General features: G+C 35.0%; 1 protein-coding gene across 2 annotated transcripts in view; it reads left to right on the top strand.

Moving 5' to 3' along the window:
* The window catches only part of Upf2 (UPF2 regulator of nonsense transcripts homolog (yeast)), a 95147-nt gene that overhangs the window by 6041 nt on the left and 72607 nt on the right, over positions 1–16499 (top strand). The window contains exons 1-4 of one of the 2 annotated variants that reach the window (XM_013513653.1): positions 1515–1539; positions 3934–4310; positions 6292–7071; positions 15104–15264. In XM_013513653.1, the coding sequence (XP_013369107.1) occupies positions 3952–4310; positions 6292–7071; positions 15104–15264 (1300 nt within the window). In that variant the 5' untranslated portion in view covers positions 1515–1539; positions 3934–3951. Of the gene's footprint in view, positions 1–1514; positions 1540–3933; positions 4311–6291; positions 7072–15103; positions 15265–16499 lie in introns of those variants that run through there. The other variant, XM_013513652.1, reaches the window with a different exon arrangement.

The following is a 16499-nucleotide window of genomic DNA, read 5'->3' as shown; positions in this document are numbered from 1 at the left end:
CGGGCAGGGCGCTCCCGGACGCCGCGAGGGACGCGGCGGCGGAGGCAAGCTCGCTTCTGCCCGCGGTCGTAGTTTTCAGGGTGTCCGTAACAACCGCGCGGCCCCTCCGAAAAGCCGTGTCGGAACTGTGGTGAGATTTCGGGAAGACTGGCTCACGCTCCTCGCACACGCGAACTTTGTGAAGTGTGGAGGAGAAGCCTGCTCCTGCGCTGTTGCCCCCGAACGTTCTGAGGAGCGCGGGAGGGCAGGGTGTCTTCAGAGCGGTCCGATTGCGGCTTCGAGCACAGTCCGTACGCCGCTCTCGAAGTGGTGTCTCTAGGGGGAAGCGCCCTCTGTCCTCGCTCCTCCTCGCACTCAGTCCGTGCCTGTTTTACCAGGAGGTAGTTTTTAACTTGCCTGTGGAAGTTCACAGTGTATTTAGAAAACAAAATAAAATCTGTAGCTCAAGTGGTTTTTAGGGATGGTTTCCTTGTAAAGGCTGTCTGAATATAATTGTATTCAGTAAAATAATTTTTAAAATCTAATCGTTTAATTTGAAAGATAACTAATTTTTGTCTTTTTTTGAGAGAACGCTACTCTATAAACCTCTGGCTTTTACATGAAAAACTCGGAAACTTCAGATGAAATATAGGATATTGAGTAAAGCTTTTACTGAAAGAAGAGTTTTAGCATTTTATTAAATACAACTTTGCTCAGTTTAATTCATGTATTACAAATGTTTATTGATCTCAATCTTTGTCATATATTTTCGTTTTTGGAACCCTAAAGTCAGGAAATGTAGTGGAGAAGAGCTCTAAGGAGTCACTAAGTTAGTTGTGTCGTCTTGGGCAGGTTGCGCTGCTGCTGCTGCCTCAGTGTAAAACTTGACAATCAGAATAGATAAAAATCTAGTAGTCCTTCTAATTTTAAAAGTTTCTCACCTTATGATGGACTTTTCAGTGTTCAATGTAAAAGAGAATGAACATTTATCCCCCACCTCTGTCCATGCTGTTTTAACTCTAAGCTAGGTAGTGATATCTCCATTTTATTGATGAATAACTAGAAGAAATAGAAAACTTAAGTTGCTCAATTTGCAGAGTGGGGATGCTAATGAAAGTCTGTCTTCTAAGCTCATGCATGTTATTTTACAAGTTGTATTGCTGCTGCTGAAGGAATCTTTAGATTTGTCACATTTTTGTTCACTGAAGTGTAGTTCTAAATGTTCTTTGGTTGGGTGCCTGTAGTATCAGAATTAAATGATCCAAAGAAGATACCAGTGCCAAAATTTACAGGTCTTGTTGACAGTTTGCGTTATTCTCTAGAGCAGGTTTTGCCTTTATTTGCACATGATTTCTGCTTTTTTTTAATTTATTTTTTTATTTGTTTGTCTTTTTGAGATGGTCTAGCTATGCAGTTTAGGCTGGCTCTGAGCTCACTATGTAGCCCAGGCTGGTCTCGAACTTGCAGCCATCCTCCTGCCTCAGTCTCCCAAGGGCTGGGATTAGCCCTGTGTGCCATCACACCTGGCCTTGCACATGACTTCTACAGTTTATTTATGTAGTAGGTATTTAAGATTTATTGAATATATGAATATTGTAGAGTCATGAAAATTTGGGACTCCATTGTGCTAATAAATTAGGATCTTTTATGAATGTCAGATACCAAGTAAATTGTGTAATGTTTTAAAGAATTTAAGATTTAATTTCATCTTTATGAGGCATTAATCAAATTATTTTTATTGTCTGAAACTATTAACTGCTTATAACTCTGAAATTAACTTTGCTACTTGTTGATGCTACATCAGAAATTACAAATCCTGTATAAATACTACTTTTTTGTACATGGCTAGTATTCCTAAATAAGATTGTTACTGCCTTAGACATTGTATTGTCTCCATACATGTTGGCCAGAGTCTGCCAAAAAGTTAAAAATGTTGTGTAAATACTGCTTAACCATTATCAGTGACTCTTCCTCGTTTTTAAACTCAGATAATCCTATGATTTGTCATAGTCAGTGTCTACTATCAGTGTCTTCCATCTCATAATTTGGTACCCAGGGTTCTTAACTTCTATTGAGACAGTAGTTCACATTCCATCTCTTACCTGCTATGGAGGCTTGGTCAAGTTACTTAGTCAAGTTTCCGTTTACTTATTTATAAAACAGGGGAAATAATATCCACCTCATAAAAATTAAACAAGATTAAATGAGATAATGTACATAAAATATTTAATATGGTGAGTAGCTATTAGTATACTTTAAAATTTGCTTATTTTTAGGTATATTTTTATATTAAAGCTAGGTATTTAATTGAAGATGTATAAGAATTACTAATTAAACTCTCATAATATAAGGCTAATTTGGTCCTCACACATAAGTAAGTAGTTTTACTTTTTCATATTTTAACTGTATTAAGTAGGAGTAATAGCCATTATTTATTTGGAGTTCCACCACTCGGGTTAACAAAAGTCTTTCTGTATCAGAATACATAATTGCATAGAACATGGCAACAGGGTGAATGAGTAAAGGAGGAAGAAAAAGAAGACTGAGAAAAAATTCTAGTGCCTAGATCGTCTCTCAGTGATGCTTTTTTTGGGCTAAATTCTTATGTATTTATACAATTTATTGTAAATATTTTGGTTGTTAACCTAGTTTTTATTGTTGTAATTAAAAATGTATATTTGAAAATATTTAAGAATATTCTGTGTGTCTTTAGCTTGTAATAAATGAAGAAGTTTGAGAAATTTTATGCTTTTGCAATAGAAGTTTGATTTTCTTATGTACAACCTTAAGGTAACTTAGTTAAAACATGAAGACTGTAAAAGAAGTTACATTAGAAAATGAAGTTTGAGTAGAGAAATATGTTTTTGGCAAAGAAAAATCCTGAATTTTATTGGGAAATACAATTTTGGTTTCACCATTTATTATTTCCAGTTAACTATATGGAAACATTGCTATACACTGGTGCTGTCCAGTAGAACTTTTCTGTGGTGGTAGAAATGTTCTCTTTCTGAATTGCTAGTATAGGTAGCCACTAATCACATTAGAATTGATAATTTAAAATATAAGTGGCAACTGAATAACTGAATTTCAAATTTTATTTAACTTAAATTAATTACATGTAAATAACCACGTGTGGCCTGGCAGTGATTTTTCAACTGATGGTGATTCCCCCCCCCCCCAAACATTTGGCAATACCTGTAGTTTGTATTTGGCTGTCAAGTTTAGGGAGGTAATGCTTACATCTACTACATAGAAAGCAGGAATGTGTTAAACTTCATAAAGTGTGTAAGATAGCTCTCTTAACTCCCAAAAGGAAGACTTATTTTATTGGAGTGTGTGTGGTTCCATAGTACAGTGCTTTCACAGCGTGCCTGAGGCCCTGGGTTTGGTCCCCAGAACTGTGGGAGAGAAAAAACAAAGTATTGTTCAAAAGCCTGTTGAGCTGAGGTTTAGAAACTAGGTTGCTGGCTACTCTGCTGACAGATACAGATCAGACTATACAGGTTTTATAATCATTATGTTTGTTAATATTGGCTGATACTAAGGAAGAATTGTAGATGTGGTCTAATTTGAGACAGGCAACAGTTTTTAAAAGAATTTTGATAAGAGCAATGAGGTAAAATTTTCTAAAACTATTTTCTGTTTTGTCCATTGATTTGTAAGAGGCAAGTGGTTTTGTTCTAAAGTATTTACAGTTGAATTTTACATTGTTTTGGAGTTGACAGTGTTGAATCTGGGTTTGTGGAAGTTCGTTGTGCTTTTCCTAAAAATAGTACTTAGACGTAGGCATAACCAGTAATGATAGACTATGGAATGTGACACAGAAATAATAATAAATTTTCTATCATAGAAGTATTATTCACTTAAGCTCACAACTAAGTTGTTTTTGTTTGAAGTATCACATTACTAATAAAAGCCACTGTACTGACAGTATTAACTTTCTTTTTCTTATAGATTGTTCTGGGTCACATAATGCCAGCTGAGCGTAAAAAGTCAGCAAGTATGGAAGAAAAAGAATCTTTGCTAAACAACAAGGAGAAAGACTGCAGTGAAAAGCGGCCAGTGAGCAGCAAGGAGAAACCAAAAGATGATCTCAAGATCACTGCCAAGAAAGAGGTCAGTAAGGTCCCCGAAGACAAAAAGAAGAAGCTGGAAGAGGATAAGAGGAAAAAGGAAGACAAGGAACGCAAGAAAAAAGAAGAAGAAAAGGTGAAGGCAGAGGAAGAATTAAAGAAAAAAGAAGAAGAAAAAAAGAAACATGAAGAGGAAGAGAGAAAAAAGCAAGAAGAGCAGGCAAAACGTCAGCAAGAGGAGGAAGCTGCTCAGTTAAAGTAAGAAAATTTAATTATTGATGTGAAGGAATGGGAAAATTGGAATATTTGGGGTGGGAATGATTATTTGAATAAAACTCCCTGTGTGCAGCTGCTGAACATTTGGGAGTATCTAAACTTGTTCTGTAGGTTCCAGTGACTAAACTAGTGCTAAATGCTTTAATTATTGGTTTAAATAATAGTAAAAGTCTTTAATAGTTTATGAGATATAATTTAATCTGGGTTGGTTTTGTTTTTGAAAAACTTTTTTTATGGTACGATAATACTCTATTTTCATCCACCTTTCTCACCAAAGAAATGGAACCTTAGGTCTGACAGTAGTAGTGGCCAGTTATAGAATATTTATAGCCATGATTCTTGAGAGCTTTTTGCTTGTTAATTTTAGTTTTCTAAAAATTTTTATTCATAAAGATACTCTGTTTCATAGTAGTATTTTTCCCTTTCTCCTTCCATCAAAAGAGCCTTTAAAAAAAAATCCAACTTTCTACCGAGAAAATCTCAAACACGTGCAAAAACAGAACTGTAAAATGAACCAGTCCTTTTTTACCCCTATCTACTCAACGTCAGTAGTTACCCAGTTTTTACCCCTAGAATATTTGACATGATGTTATTTTACCTATAAAAACTTCATTATATATTTTAAAGTCTTTTCAGTTGGGTTATCTAATGTTTTCTTAGTACGTACTTTACGGCTCGTCTTGTGTTTGTGTATGGCTGGGACATTTCCAAGAGTTAGTCAGATGTTCGTGTTCCCTGTGGCGGACACAACTTGATAATGTAGTGTAGCTTTTGGTGGAAGATCATAGAATTGTAGGTTAACTCAAATTTTTATCTCAGATTTACTTTTTTATAAATTTATATTTTAAAGTTAATATGCTTGCACCTCAGTCAGATTGTCCCTTCCTCCCACCCCATCCAAGTTATTTTATGACTTCTGCAGTTTAAACTTGTTCCATCTTTTTAGTGGAAAAATAGGTGTGTCTATTTTTAGCAGTTTGTTCACATTTTATGAAAGGGTCTCTGATAGTTTTCTTCTGGTTCTCTTCCAAATTTTTTAGATCATACTTGAATTACAACCTGAAGCCTATCAAGTACAGTACTTCATTAAAAGTTTGGTCATGCTGAGTATGGAAAAACAAATCTTTACATTTTAAAACATTTGCAATGCATTCTCTTATAGTGCTTATTGTTTAAAATATTTTGGTGGGCAGTTTTTTTCTGTTTCTCTAGTTTTTTTTTTTTTTTTTGAAACAGTGTCTTGCTATGTAGTGGAGGCTGGCCTTGAATTTACTATGTAGCCTAGGCTAACCTCGAACTCGTGACCCTCTTGCTTCAGTCTCCTGTGCTGGGATTATAGGCGTGTGCCACCATGTATGGCTGTCTAGTGCTTTTGTTTTACATTTTATATTCTTCCCAAGCATATCATATTTTTCATATTAAGCATCATGTGTTTAATCCATTTAGTTTACCAGTTGGCAAAATGGGTTTTTTTCTTTTTTTTTTTTGAGATAGGGTCTCTCTCTGTAATTTAGGCTGGTCTTAAGCACACTATGTAGCTCAAGCTGGCCTTGAACTCATGGCAGTCCTCCTGCCTCAGCCTCCTCAGTGCTGGGATTATAGGCCTGTGCCATCGTGCTCAGTAGCAGAATGTTTTTTAATTGTGTTGTTATTGTTGTTCTTTTGTGGTACTGGGGATTGAACCCAGTGCAAAATAAGTCCTCTACCACTGGACTACACCCTAGGTCATGATTTAAATTTTGATCTAGTTATTCAGAATATTAATATACTGTGCCCTCATTATCTTAAGTCATTGATAAAATGTCTTCAAAAGTAATGAAAAACGATTTTATATCTTTTGTTCCTCTTAGATGCTGATATTTGGATGATTTTTTTCCCCCACTGGAGTTTAGTCTTACAGGATTTATCAATGGTGCTTGAAAAATATATACACTGTGTTTTTTTGTTGTTGTTTTTTACATAGAGAAAAGGAAGAATCCCTTCAGCTTCATCAGGAGGCTTGGGAAAGACATCAATTAAGAAAGGAACTTCGTAGCAAAAACCAAAATGCTCCAGACAACCGACCAGAGGAAAATTTCTTTAGTCGCCTGGACTCCAGTTTGAAGAAAAATACTGCTTTTGTCAAGAAACTAAAAACTATTACAGAACAACAGAGAGACTCCTTGTCACATGATTTTAATGGCTTAAATTTAAGCAAATATATTGCAGAAGCAGTAGCTTCCATTGTGGAAGCCAAACTAAAAATCTCTGATGTGAACTGTGCTGTGCACCTGTGCTCTCTCTTTCACCAGCGCTATGCTGACTTTGCCCCCTCACTTCTTCAGGTCTGGAAAAAACATTTTGAAGCAAGGAAAGAAGAGAAAACACCTAACATTACCAAGCTAAGAACTGATTTGCGTTTCATTGCAGAATTGACAATAGTTGGGATTTTCACTGACAAGGAGGGTCTTTCCTTAATCTATGAACAGCTAAAAAATATTATTAGTGCTGACCGAGAGTCTCACACTCACGTTTCTGTGGTGATTAGCTTCTGTCGCCATTGTGGAGATGACATCGCGGGACTTACACCTAGGAGAGTGAAGAGCGCTGCAGAGAAGTTTAATTTGAGTTTTCCTCCTAGTGAGATAATTAGTCCAGAGAAACAACAGCCTTTCCAGAACCTTTTGAAAGAGTACTTTACGTCTTTGACCAAACACCTGAAAAGGGACCACAGGGAGCTCCAGAATACTGAGAGACAAAACAGGTGATTTTCAAATGTTTCTCAGAATTGAGAATTTATTTTGGAGCACATACTTAAAATGTTTAAAGTCTTCATGCTACTGAAAGAACTTACGGAAAAGGGCTCCTTACAGGTGATTTCTTAACATTCCAGGAAAATTTCAAGTATAATAGTCTAATGTGAATCTATAGTAGATCTTGTTTTGATTTTTAAAAAATCTAACAAGTATATGGTAATTTTTGCTTTGTTTTCTTTCTGAGATTTCAAAAACTCCTTGATACTGAGGAGAAAATTTTCTGTCACTAACTTTCTACTATTTTTTCTGTGTGTTTTGCTGTTCTCTCTATAACAGGTTTGCTTTCATGGTTTTGTATGTTGTCAGTGTCACTATTGCTACTCATTCTTTTTAAGAAAATGAGTCATTCATTAGTGAGTATGATCAGAATTTTGAGAAATAGTGCACACAATTAGCTATGAAAAAATGTGCTAGATATGAAGTGTTCCTGGGGACATTCATTTAAAATTCTAAAGGCATAATTTACTGTGCCTGTAGCTGGTAAAAAGACCAGCTATAGGGGCCAACTTTGGTAGTGAATGTTGTAGACTATAGCATCTCCACAGAGAAGGCATTAATAAGGTAAAGTCAGTATGGTTTGTGGGTGTTGTCAGTGGAGAGTAAATGTGGAGGAGAGCTAAAGGTGTGCAGAAAGGAGGAAGTAATAATAGCATAGCTGAGTGCTTTCCAACAAGTTTAATTGTATAGTTGAGAGTCTGGAATTGCTATTAATCAAACATTAGTATGGGAGAGTTCCTTTTTCAGTTCCCAGAAGTCTGCAGTAGGAAGGACTATCATAATTTCAGTAGTTACCACTGGAAGATGATTGACTTAACCAGGAGAGAAGACAGTAATTTTGTTATGCCTGTAGTAGTACAGGAAGACAGAGTCAAGGAAGATACAGACATTATGTGGCTAAAGGGTACTCCAGTGAGAATTTAAGATGTCAGTGATGTTACCAGTGATTCTTTTAAAAAAGAAAGAAAATGCCAGGCATAGTGGTACATACCTATAAATCCCAGCTGCTCAGGAGGCCTTAAGTCCAGGAGTTTAAGACCAGCCTGTATAACATAGCAGTGCCTTGTCTATTTAAAAAAAAAAAAAAAAGGGCCTGGGGATTTAGCTCAGCGGCAAAAGCGCCTGCCTCGCAAGCGCAAGGTCGTGAGTTCGGTTCCTGGTACCGGAGAAAAACCAAAAAAACCCAGAAATTGTCATTCTTGTTTTATGCTTTTGAATGTTAATTCTCAGATATTGAAGCCTTCTTCATTATTTCTGTAATGCTTTGTCATTTTCATGGTTCTTGCCCCTTACTTTCAACTTTATTGCATTTTGGACTTTGTAAGTATGCTAAAAATTGGTTAGTTATTGGTCACTTGAAAGCTTTGTGTTGATGTGTTTATTTTTGGCCTCACAGAATTGTAGTAGGAAGAATCTGCAGTGATTTATTCTAGTTACCTTTCTAGACAGAAAAGGTTTTTATTGTTCTGAATACCTCCCAGAAGAGCCCAGGGCTCTCTGAACCAGTCCAGTGTTGGACACACCTGTTTGCTATGAATTCTTTGTTACATTAAGTTGAAATTTAACCCCCTGTGATTTTTTTTTTTTTTCCTAAGCAAATCTCTTTTTTTAATTTATTTTAAAAATAAAGAAGGAAAACGTATTAACACATCCATTTACCGAATAGCATAAGAACAATACAAGTAATACTGAATTACAGACAGACTGGTAGGAAATTAACACTGGTCGTTGTATTACGTATTGGTATCTTCAAAGTCCTCTGATTAATTTGGATTTAGCTTTTTTTTCCTGGTTAAAGCGGAGTAAGTTGCTTAAAGGGATCTATAAACTGCTTACCTGGTCACAGTAAACTCAGTACAGAAACAGTAAATATTTAGGAAGTATAGAGCAACTTACTGCTCATCTTACTTGCCATGATCATCTCACTGTGTTTTATGAAAGTATTTGTAATGATTGGGAGGAAAAACTAATGTTTTAGTACAGACAGTTGGAGAAGCACTGGTATAGGACATGTGCCCTCTTTTCTTCCCATGACAGTAACACAGGTATTAGCAAACTGCCAGGATGTTTGCCTGTTCTTCATACTAAATACTTCCAGGATATCAATGATTTCCAGCCAGTACACTACCCTTGGGACATTTGTCTTAGATACATTGTTTTATATTTACAACTTAAAATTGCTTGTTTTATAGCTACTTTGTTATTCTCCTTACTTTTTGTTAGGCCTCTTTACATGACAGCTTGATTTCTCAAGTCAACTGGTTTACTAGTAATTTTAAAGCCTAAATATGTACTTGCTTACCTCTTAAACTTTGTGTAGATGCTTTTGGCATACTATTTTAAGCAAATGATAATTTTGAATGATGATGATATTTACATTTTAAGTACCTTCTCAGGTCATTGATAAATAGCTTTGTGGCCGTTCTTCAGAAACTTTTGTTTTTTTGAGACAGGGTCTTGCTGTATAGTTCAGGCTGGACTTAAACTCACTGTGTATCCCAGGCTGGTCTTGTACTTGCGACAATCCTCCTGCCTTGGCCTCCTTAGTGCTGGGATTACAGATGTTCACTACCACGCCTGGTTTGTGTTATGCATTCTGATACAAAACTGTTAATCTGTGGCCATTAGAGAAGGTTACTTGCCAGTATAGATTGACCTTAGCGTTGAAGAAGTCATTTATCATGAAAGACTTTGTCCACTTACAGATGTAATCATTTGGGGGAATGTGAGAATTTTAATCATCAAAATCAGTTGCCATAAAGTTACTAAATCACTCATGCTCAGGGCTGGGGATATAGCTCAGTGGCATAAGCGCCTGCCTGCAAGTGCAAGGTCGTGAGTTTGATCCCCGGTACCAAAAAATAAATAAAATAAAATAAAAAATCACTCATGCTCTAGGGTACCTTCAGTCCACACAGCTTCTGGAGTGAAGATGGAGATACCTGACACAGCAAAAAAGACTGAAGAATGGATTAGTGCAGAGTTCTTACATGACCTAATGTTAGTCTCCTTCCTTCCAAAAAGGTCCATTACGGTGTACTGCTGAAATGACCAGTTTCTGAACATTTTTCTTTCCCAGTAATTATCCAGTAGGTGTTTTTGTGGGACTAAGTCATGAGCAGTAGTTTTTCCCAGTTAGGTTTCTCTTAGGTGTGATAATGCTGGAAAATTACCTACTAAGCTAGCTGATAGGTAAAGCTCATATGCAGTCAAATGAGTTTAAGTCTTTATGCTATCTTTAAGAAAATAAAATACACTTATTTTCAGTCTAGAAATTATAAATATTCTTAGCCATTTTGATGTAACTTGCAAGACAGTGCCATTCTTTGTGAATTCTTGTTCTATATGCACTAAAGTCTAGTTAAAAATTTATTCAGCCAATTTTAAGCACAGACGGGTAAAATGTCTGGTGCTTTCTTAAAAGACACTGTAATGAATAAATGAAGAAAATGATTGCAAGAGTCATATTGAGTCTTCTAACTGTTCTTTTCTGTATTATCAAGTGATACGATTTTAAAGTTTAGAAATGTGTATAATGCAGGCTTTGCTGTCTCCAATATTGTTTGAGACACGCCCCCCTCCCCCACAGTCACTGACGGACATTCTCAGCCCATTTTATTTTGTGGTGTTGGGGATTAAACCCAGGGCATCAAGAATGCTATCAGTGGGCAACACCCCCAGCCTTTCTTGTTTTTTATTTTGAAACAGGGCCTTGCTAAGTTGCTCAGGTTGGCCTAGGACCTGCCATCTTTCTCATCCTTAGTGCCCTGAGTGGCTGGAATTACAGGTATATACCTGTTCTGTCAACTCAAAAGTTTCTTTTATTAATAGAAATTTGTGCAGCATTAGTTGACTGATGTTGAAACTTAAAACTATGCTGGGTTAAAGTTAAGTAGTGGTTTTACTCTCACGTTCCATCTAAGTGAAGTACCTATCCTTATAGGTAGGTTGTTTATCAATTGGTAATATTTAAGCACTATTAAAATGTTACTTCATTGTACTTTAGACTTAAAAGATTTCGTTTGTGAGATATAATCCTTGATTCAGTAATTGACAATTTGATATTTTCTGTTACTGTTACTATTTTAAGTTAGTAATATAAAAAGCACTTCACAAATTGAGGATCGATGTACCTTAGGGATGCTTCTAGATGGTCGTGTCGTACCTGTTGGATAAAAGAAATCTGCTTTTTACACGTTTTTATTGAAATGAATACGACTGAGCTGATTTTGTTGCTTACTTTTTACATCTGTAAAAGAGTACCAGTGCCTCTATTGTGCAATTATATGAGAGGGAATGAACTAGTTCATAAATACGTTTGATGTTGATGCTGCCTTGGTTAGCTCCAGTCACGACTCAGGGATCGACAAACCATGGCCTGTGGGCCGTCTGTGTCTGTGACTAGGTTTTGTACGGCTTGGGTCTAAGAATGGTTTTTACCTTTATAAATGGTTGGGGAGAAAAAGTAGAATACATATTGTGAAACATAAAAATTATATGAAATTCAACTTTCAGTGTCCATAAATAAAGTTTTATTGTAATGTAGTCGTACTCATTTCCTTATATGTTGTCTGTGGCTGCTCTTACAGTGTTACATAGCAGGATTGAATAGCTTGAACAAAGACCCTAAAATATTAACCCTCTGGCACTTTACACAAAGGGTTTCCTGACCCCTGATTTGTGACATTCTCAAAGGAATGATTTGAATTCAACTTTATGTAATAAATCTGTTTCTTAAAAGGTTGTAATTACAGTGATATGTGGTAAGTCATTTTTAGTTTGATTTTGCTTATATTTCCAGTGTTATATTTCTGTAGAATTCATACAAGAAATTTTGGTAAGGGCTAGGGTTGTAGCTTACTGGTATACCACTTGCCTACCAGCATGGATGAACACAAGGTCCTGGGTTCATTGTCCAGCACTGGAAAAAAATGGTGAGTTCTTTTATAATATTGATGTAAAGAAGAGGTACTCATTGGTAAAATGTGCAATGTAATGTTTAGTTTCCTCACAGAGCTGTTTGTTGCTTTTTGTTTCTTTCCCTTTGGTGGTACTGGGGATTGATCCCAAGGCCTTGTATTTGTTAGGCAACTGCTCTGTCACTGAGCTCTACATCCCCAGCCCCTTCACAGAGGTTTTCTAAGACAGTAGTCAAGCAGAAAAATTTTTCCTGTGAGTATCATAAAGTTAAAAAACTGACAAACATAGCAGATACATGTAAATGTTTTAACTGTTACTAGAATTTCTACATGATTCTAGGGTTTTTGAATATTCAGGCACCTTTGATGAGTTATTTCTGTGTTATTTCAGAATACAGTCTTAGCAAATATATAGATGTAGTCAGGTGTTTAGTAAATGTATATTAAATAAATGGCCAAGGATGAGACATGATTGTATAAGTTCTGTTTGTAATGGAACTCTTAAATCTGTTCATTGGCATCTTATCCTGCTTACCCAGTGCTTGATCAATATAAGAAGTGGTTAGAAAACAAAGCAAACAAAATCTAAGCTTTTTCCCTGAGCACTGTTCTCACTGAACAGCAACTGGGGTACCTGTTCCCTAGTTAGATAATTTACTGCTATTACAGAATTTGATCACAAAGTTGAGATTTGGGGTGAGGCAGAGCATGTTTGAAGTTTGAAGCTCTCACTGGACTGGAGAGCAGTGGAACCCCTGACACAGGGAACCAGCATTGAAGCAAAGGACTTACCTGCCAGTGCAAAGTCCCAGGCAGATATTTGAATGTGAGGTTGATAGTGTAGTAGGGCTGTTAGTTTGCTGTTGTGATAAGAGTCATCACTTTGCTGTTGTTTATATATCAGCAGTTTTTAATATTTTCTGTCTTAAAGGGCTGGCTGTTTCTTCAGATGACCAGAATGTCAGAACCCAGAGAAATAAATTTCCAGGTTGTTTTATTCTAGATATTTTATAATTCTTTTCCAAGTAATGAAATAGTATTGTAGTTTGTCATTACAGACTTTGAAATCTCTTAGAATTATTAGCCCTCCTAATTGGCCTGAGAATGAATTAGTTTTTCCCATGCCTGAGAATGAATTTAGTTTTTTTAGTTTTTATTAGCTCTCCAAATTTGCCTGAGAATGAATACAGTGAAAACATTTTAAAGTAGTTTACCTCTGAACATTATGTATTTAAATTCTTCAATAGGTTGTGTGTGTATGTGGTTGTGTGCATGTGTTTTGGTGGTACTAGGGAGTGAACCCAGGGCCTTTGCATTGAGATGTTTTAAAAAATCTTTTAAGACAGTCTAACTAGATTGAGCTCAAACTTGGAATCTTCCTCTCTCATCTTGCTAGAGTGCTGGAATTAAAGGTATATGCCACCATACCTGGTTTGGATTTTTTTTCTTAAACCCTCAAAATGACTTTATTAGAACTTCTGATTAGAAGTTCTAACAAGCTCACTCATAGTATAGTAATGTTAATGGTTTCTTTCATGGATGTGAATATTTTACAGTGCTTTAGGTTTTTGTTTTCATTTTTAAACTACTTTTGTAAGCTTGTTCAATACAATTTTGTCTTTCTTTATAATATTAGTGTGAAATAAATATTTGAAGAGGGAGCCAGACCTGTTGATAGTATTTTCAGTTTTTAGAGAAAACTTAGCCTGCATTATTATGTATAAACTGTATTGGTGTTTTACTAAAATGTTGGTTGAATGTTGTCCAGTATTTATTGACATAAGTAGATAAGTAAAAATTTCTTACTTTAAGCCATATTAAACCAAATTTGGAAAGGAATGATTGGAGTTAAATGAGTCTATGCATTGATGTGTTTGTAATGGAAACCAGTACTTTGGAAATTAATATTATTTGGACTGCTACAGCATTTAAGTAGAAATTTATGTGGGTGGGAATAGGGTAAGATAGAAAAGTTTGCAAATTGTTCCAAATAAGCAGGGAAGAATAAGTGTAGGCATGATTTTTCCACTTTGTTTTTTGTAACTTTTGGGATGATAGTCTCTAAAAAAACCCACTCATTTTCTTTAGTTTATAAAAAAATTCAAATGACATGCAAAAAAAAGTTCATTACTTTTGAAAATTACTTAGTTTATAATTTGTTTGAAACCTGTATTCATATCATGGTTTATAAGTTTCCATTATTATACAACCACATCAATATATAATATAGAATGAATTAGATCCTGCTATGTAAGTCTTAATCATTTATACTAATATTGTAGGAATTTTCACTTCATACATTTGGCATTTTCCAGTAGTTTTGCATTTGTAATCATGGGAGACCACTGGTATGCTCTTGTAATATGGAAGTTAGGTTGTTTCCTTCAGCCTTCTCCATAAAGCATGAACTTAAGAAAGTGGGTTTCTCAGCTAATATTTGTGACATAGACTGTAAGTTGAGAATTTGTTGTGTGGGAGATGTGGGCTTTTTCAAAAGATAATCTTGATTCAAGTACTGAGTTTAAGGATAACTCAATCTGATTTTTAATCCATTCACAACCTCTTCCTTTTGAACACTTACTCATGTAGATGTATTACTTTTATTTTTTTCTTTTTTGACTCTGCATGTTTGGGGAAAGTATGGCATAACAATTATTTATATTTTATTTAAATTTATTTAAATTAATTAATCACAATATTTCTGTATCAGATTATTCTATAACCTGTTGCTTTTAGATACTAATTTGGGCATTAAATATCTTTTAGTTAATTGTGTTAACTAAAGGGCAGTATAACGGTAACAAAATACTAACTAACCTCTTATTATTAGGTAGTATATTAAATCTGATAGTTTTGAACACATTATAGTTTTTAATCACTTAAATGATATTGATTGTATTTAAATTTTCAGATATATCTTGAAAATGCTAGGTAATGAAAATAAGTAGCAGAAGGATTGTGCTGAATTTGTATAAGATCAGATTTTATGAAACATTTCCCATGTAGCAGTAAATGAACGTGTCTGTTCATAAGTTTATCAGATTATTTAAATCTTTGTTTACAGACGTATTCTACATTCTAAAGGGGAGCTAAGTGAAGATAGACATAAACAATATGAAGAATTTGCTATGTCTTATCAGAAGTTGCTGGCAAATTCTCAATCTTTAGCAGACCTTTTGGATGAAAATATGCCAGAACTTCCACAGGATAAGCCAACACCAGAAGGTAAGATGTTCTTAAATGTGATTTTTTAAAAATAAGTACTGTTACTTACCTTTAGGTTCATCATATATGTATCATTAACATTTTAAGATAAAAATTACTTCAAAAGTTTTTAAAATGGGACTGGGGTTATAGCTCAGTAGCACAGCAACTGCCTGGCAAGTACAAGGTCCTGAGTTTTGATTCCTGATACCAGAAAAAAAAGTTACAGAATTTTTTAAAATGGAGAATTGATATTAAGACCTAATGAATAAACTTGAAAAAAGTGTTACGTAGAACTAATGGTTTCTTTGCCATATTGTGAGCTGAATTAACTCTTAACTCCATTACACCAACTGCTTTACAAAATATATTTTTAGGTCGATAAACACTAACATCATTAATGGTAAAAATATCTAGTAGTCCTGTTTATATAAAAATAGTAACTAAAGTATTTGGGTTTTTTGTTTTTGATTTTTTTGTTTTGAGTAAAGTGTTTGTAAAGCATCCTCTTACAATAAAAATACTTTGTATTTTGCATCCTGAGTAAGAGACATAGTTGTTGTATACTGAGTGTATTTATTATAGTTATATATAATTATGCATATAGTTCCTAGTAATTTTTTTTTTTTTTCCGGTATTGGGAATCGAACTCACGACCTTGTACTTGCCAGGCAGGCACTGTGCCGCTGAGCTAAATCCCCAGCCCCTGTAGTAATTTTTCTATCTCAGAAATCAGTGAATCCATTACTTGGGAGGGTCAGGCTGGAGGGTTACAAATTGGTCTACAGAGTGAGAGCCTTTCTCAAAAAGTGAAAAAAATCAATGAGTCTGAGAATATTTTATATCTTTTAGCACCGAACCTGGGCTCACACTTGATAGGCAAGTGCTCTACCACTGAGCAGGATCCCCAGCCTAAACTTTACTTTTTTTAAAAAGGCATTCTGCCATAGACTTTGAGTTTTTGTTCAGTCTATCTAGTGTCTTAGTATATTTATTATGGTACTTTAAAATGTTTTTATAATAATTAACATCTTAGGTATTGATTAGCTGTTTTTTTTTTCTTTTACCTTTTTTCCTTAAATCCTGGTGAAATTTCTTTTAAATGAATTTATAATTAATTTTAGGCATTTCCCAAGGATAACCTTAACAAAGTTTTGTCATCATTTTAGAAGAAGTTTTCAGTATAAAATGGCAGGATGAGAAAACTTTTTTCTTTCACTATATTAAAGATGTTCTTTATCTTCTAGCTTGCATTG

The sequence above is a fragment of the Chinchilla lanigera genome, unplaced genomic scaffold (assembly GCF_000276665.1).
Source record: "Chinchilla lanigera isolate Chin_1 unplaced genomic scaffold, ChiLan1.0 scaffold00020, whole genome shotgun sequence".
Taxonomy (NCBI): domain Eukaryota; kingdom Metazoa; phylum Chordata; class Mammalia; order Rodentia; family Chinchillidae; genus Chinchilla; species Chinchilla lanigera.
Note: the sequence above shows the minus strand (reverse complement) of the source record. Positions and strands in the feature narration are given on the sequence as shown.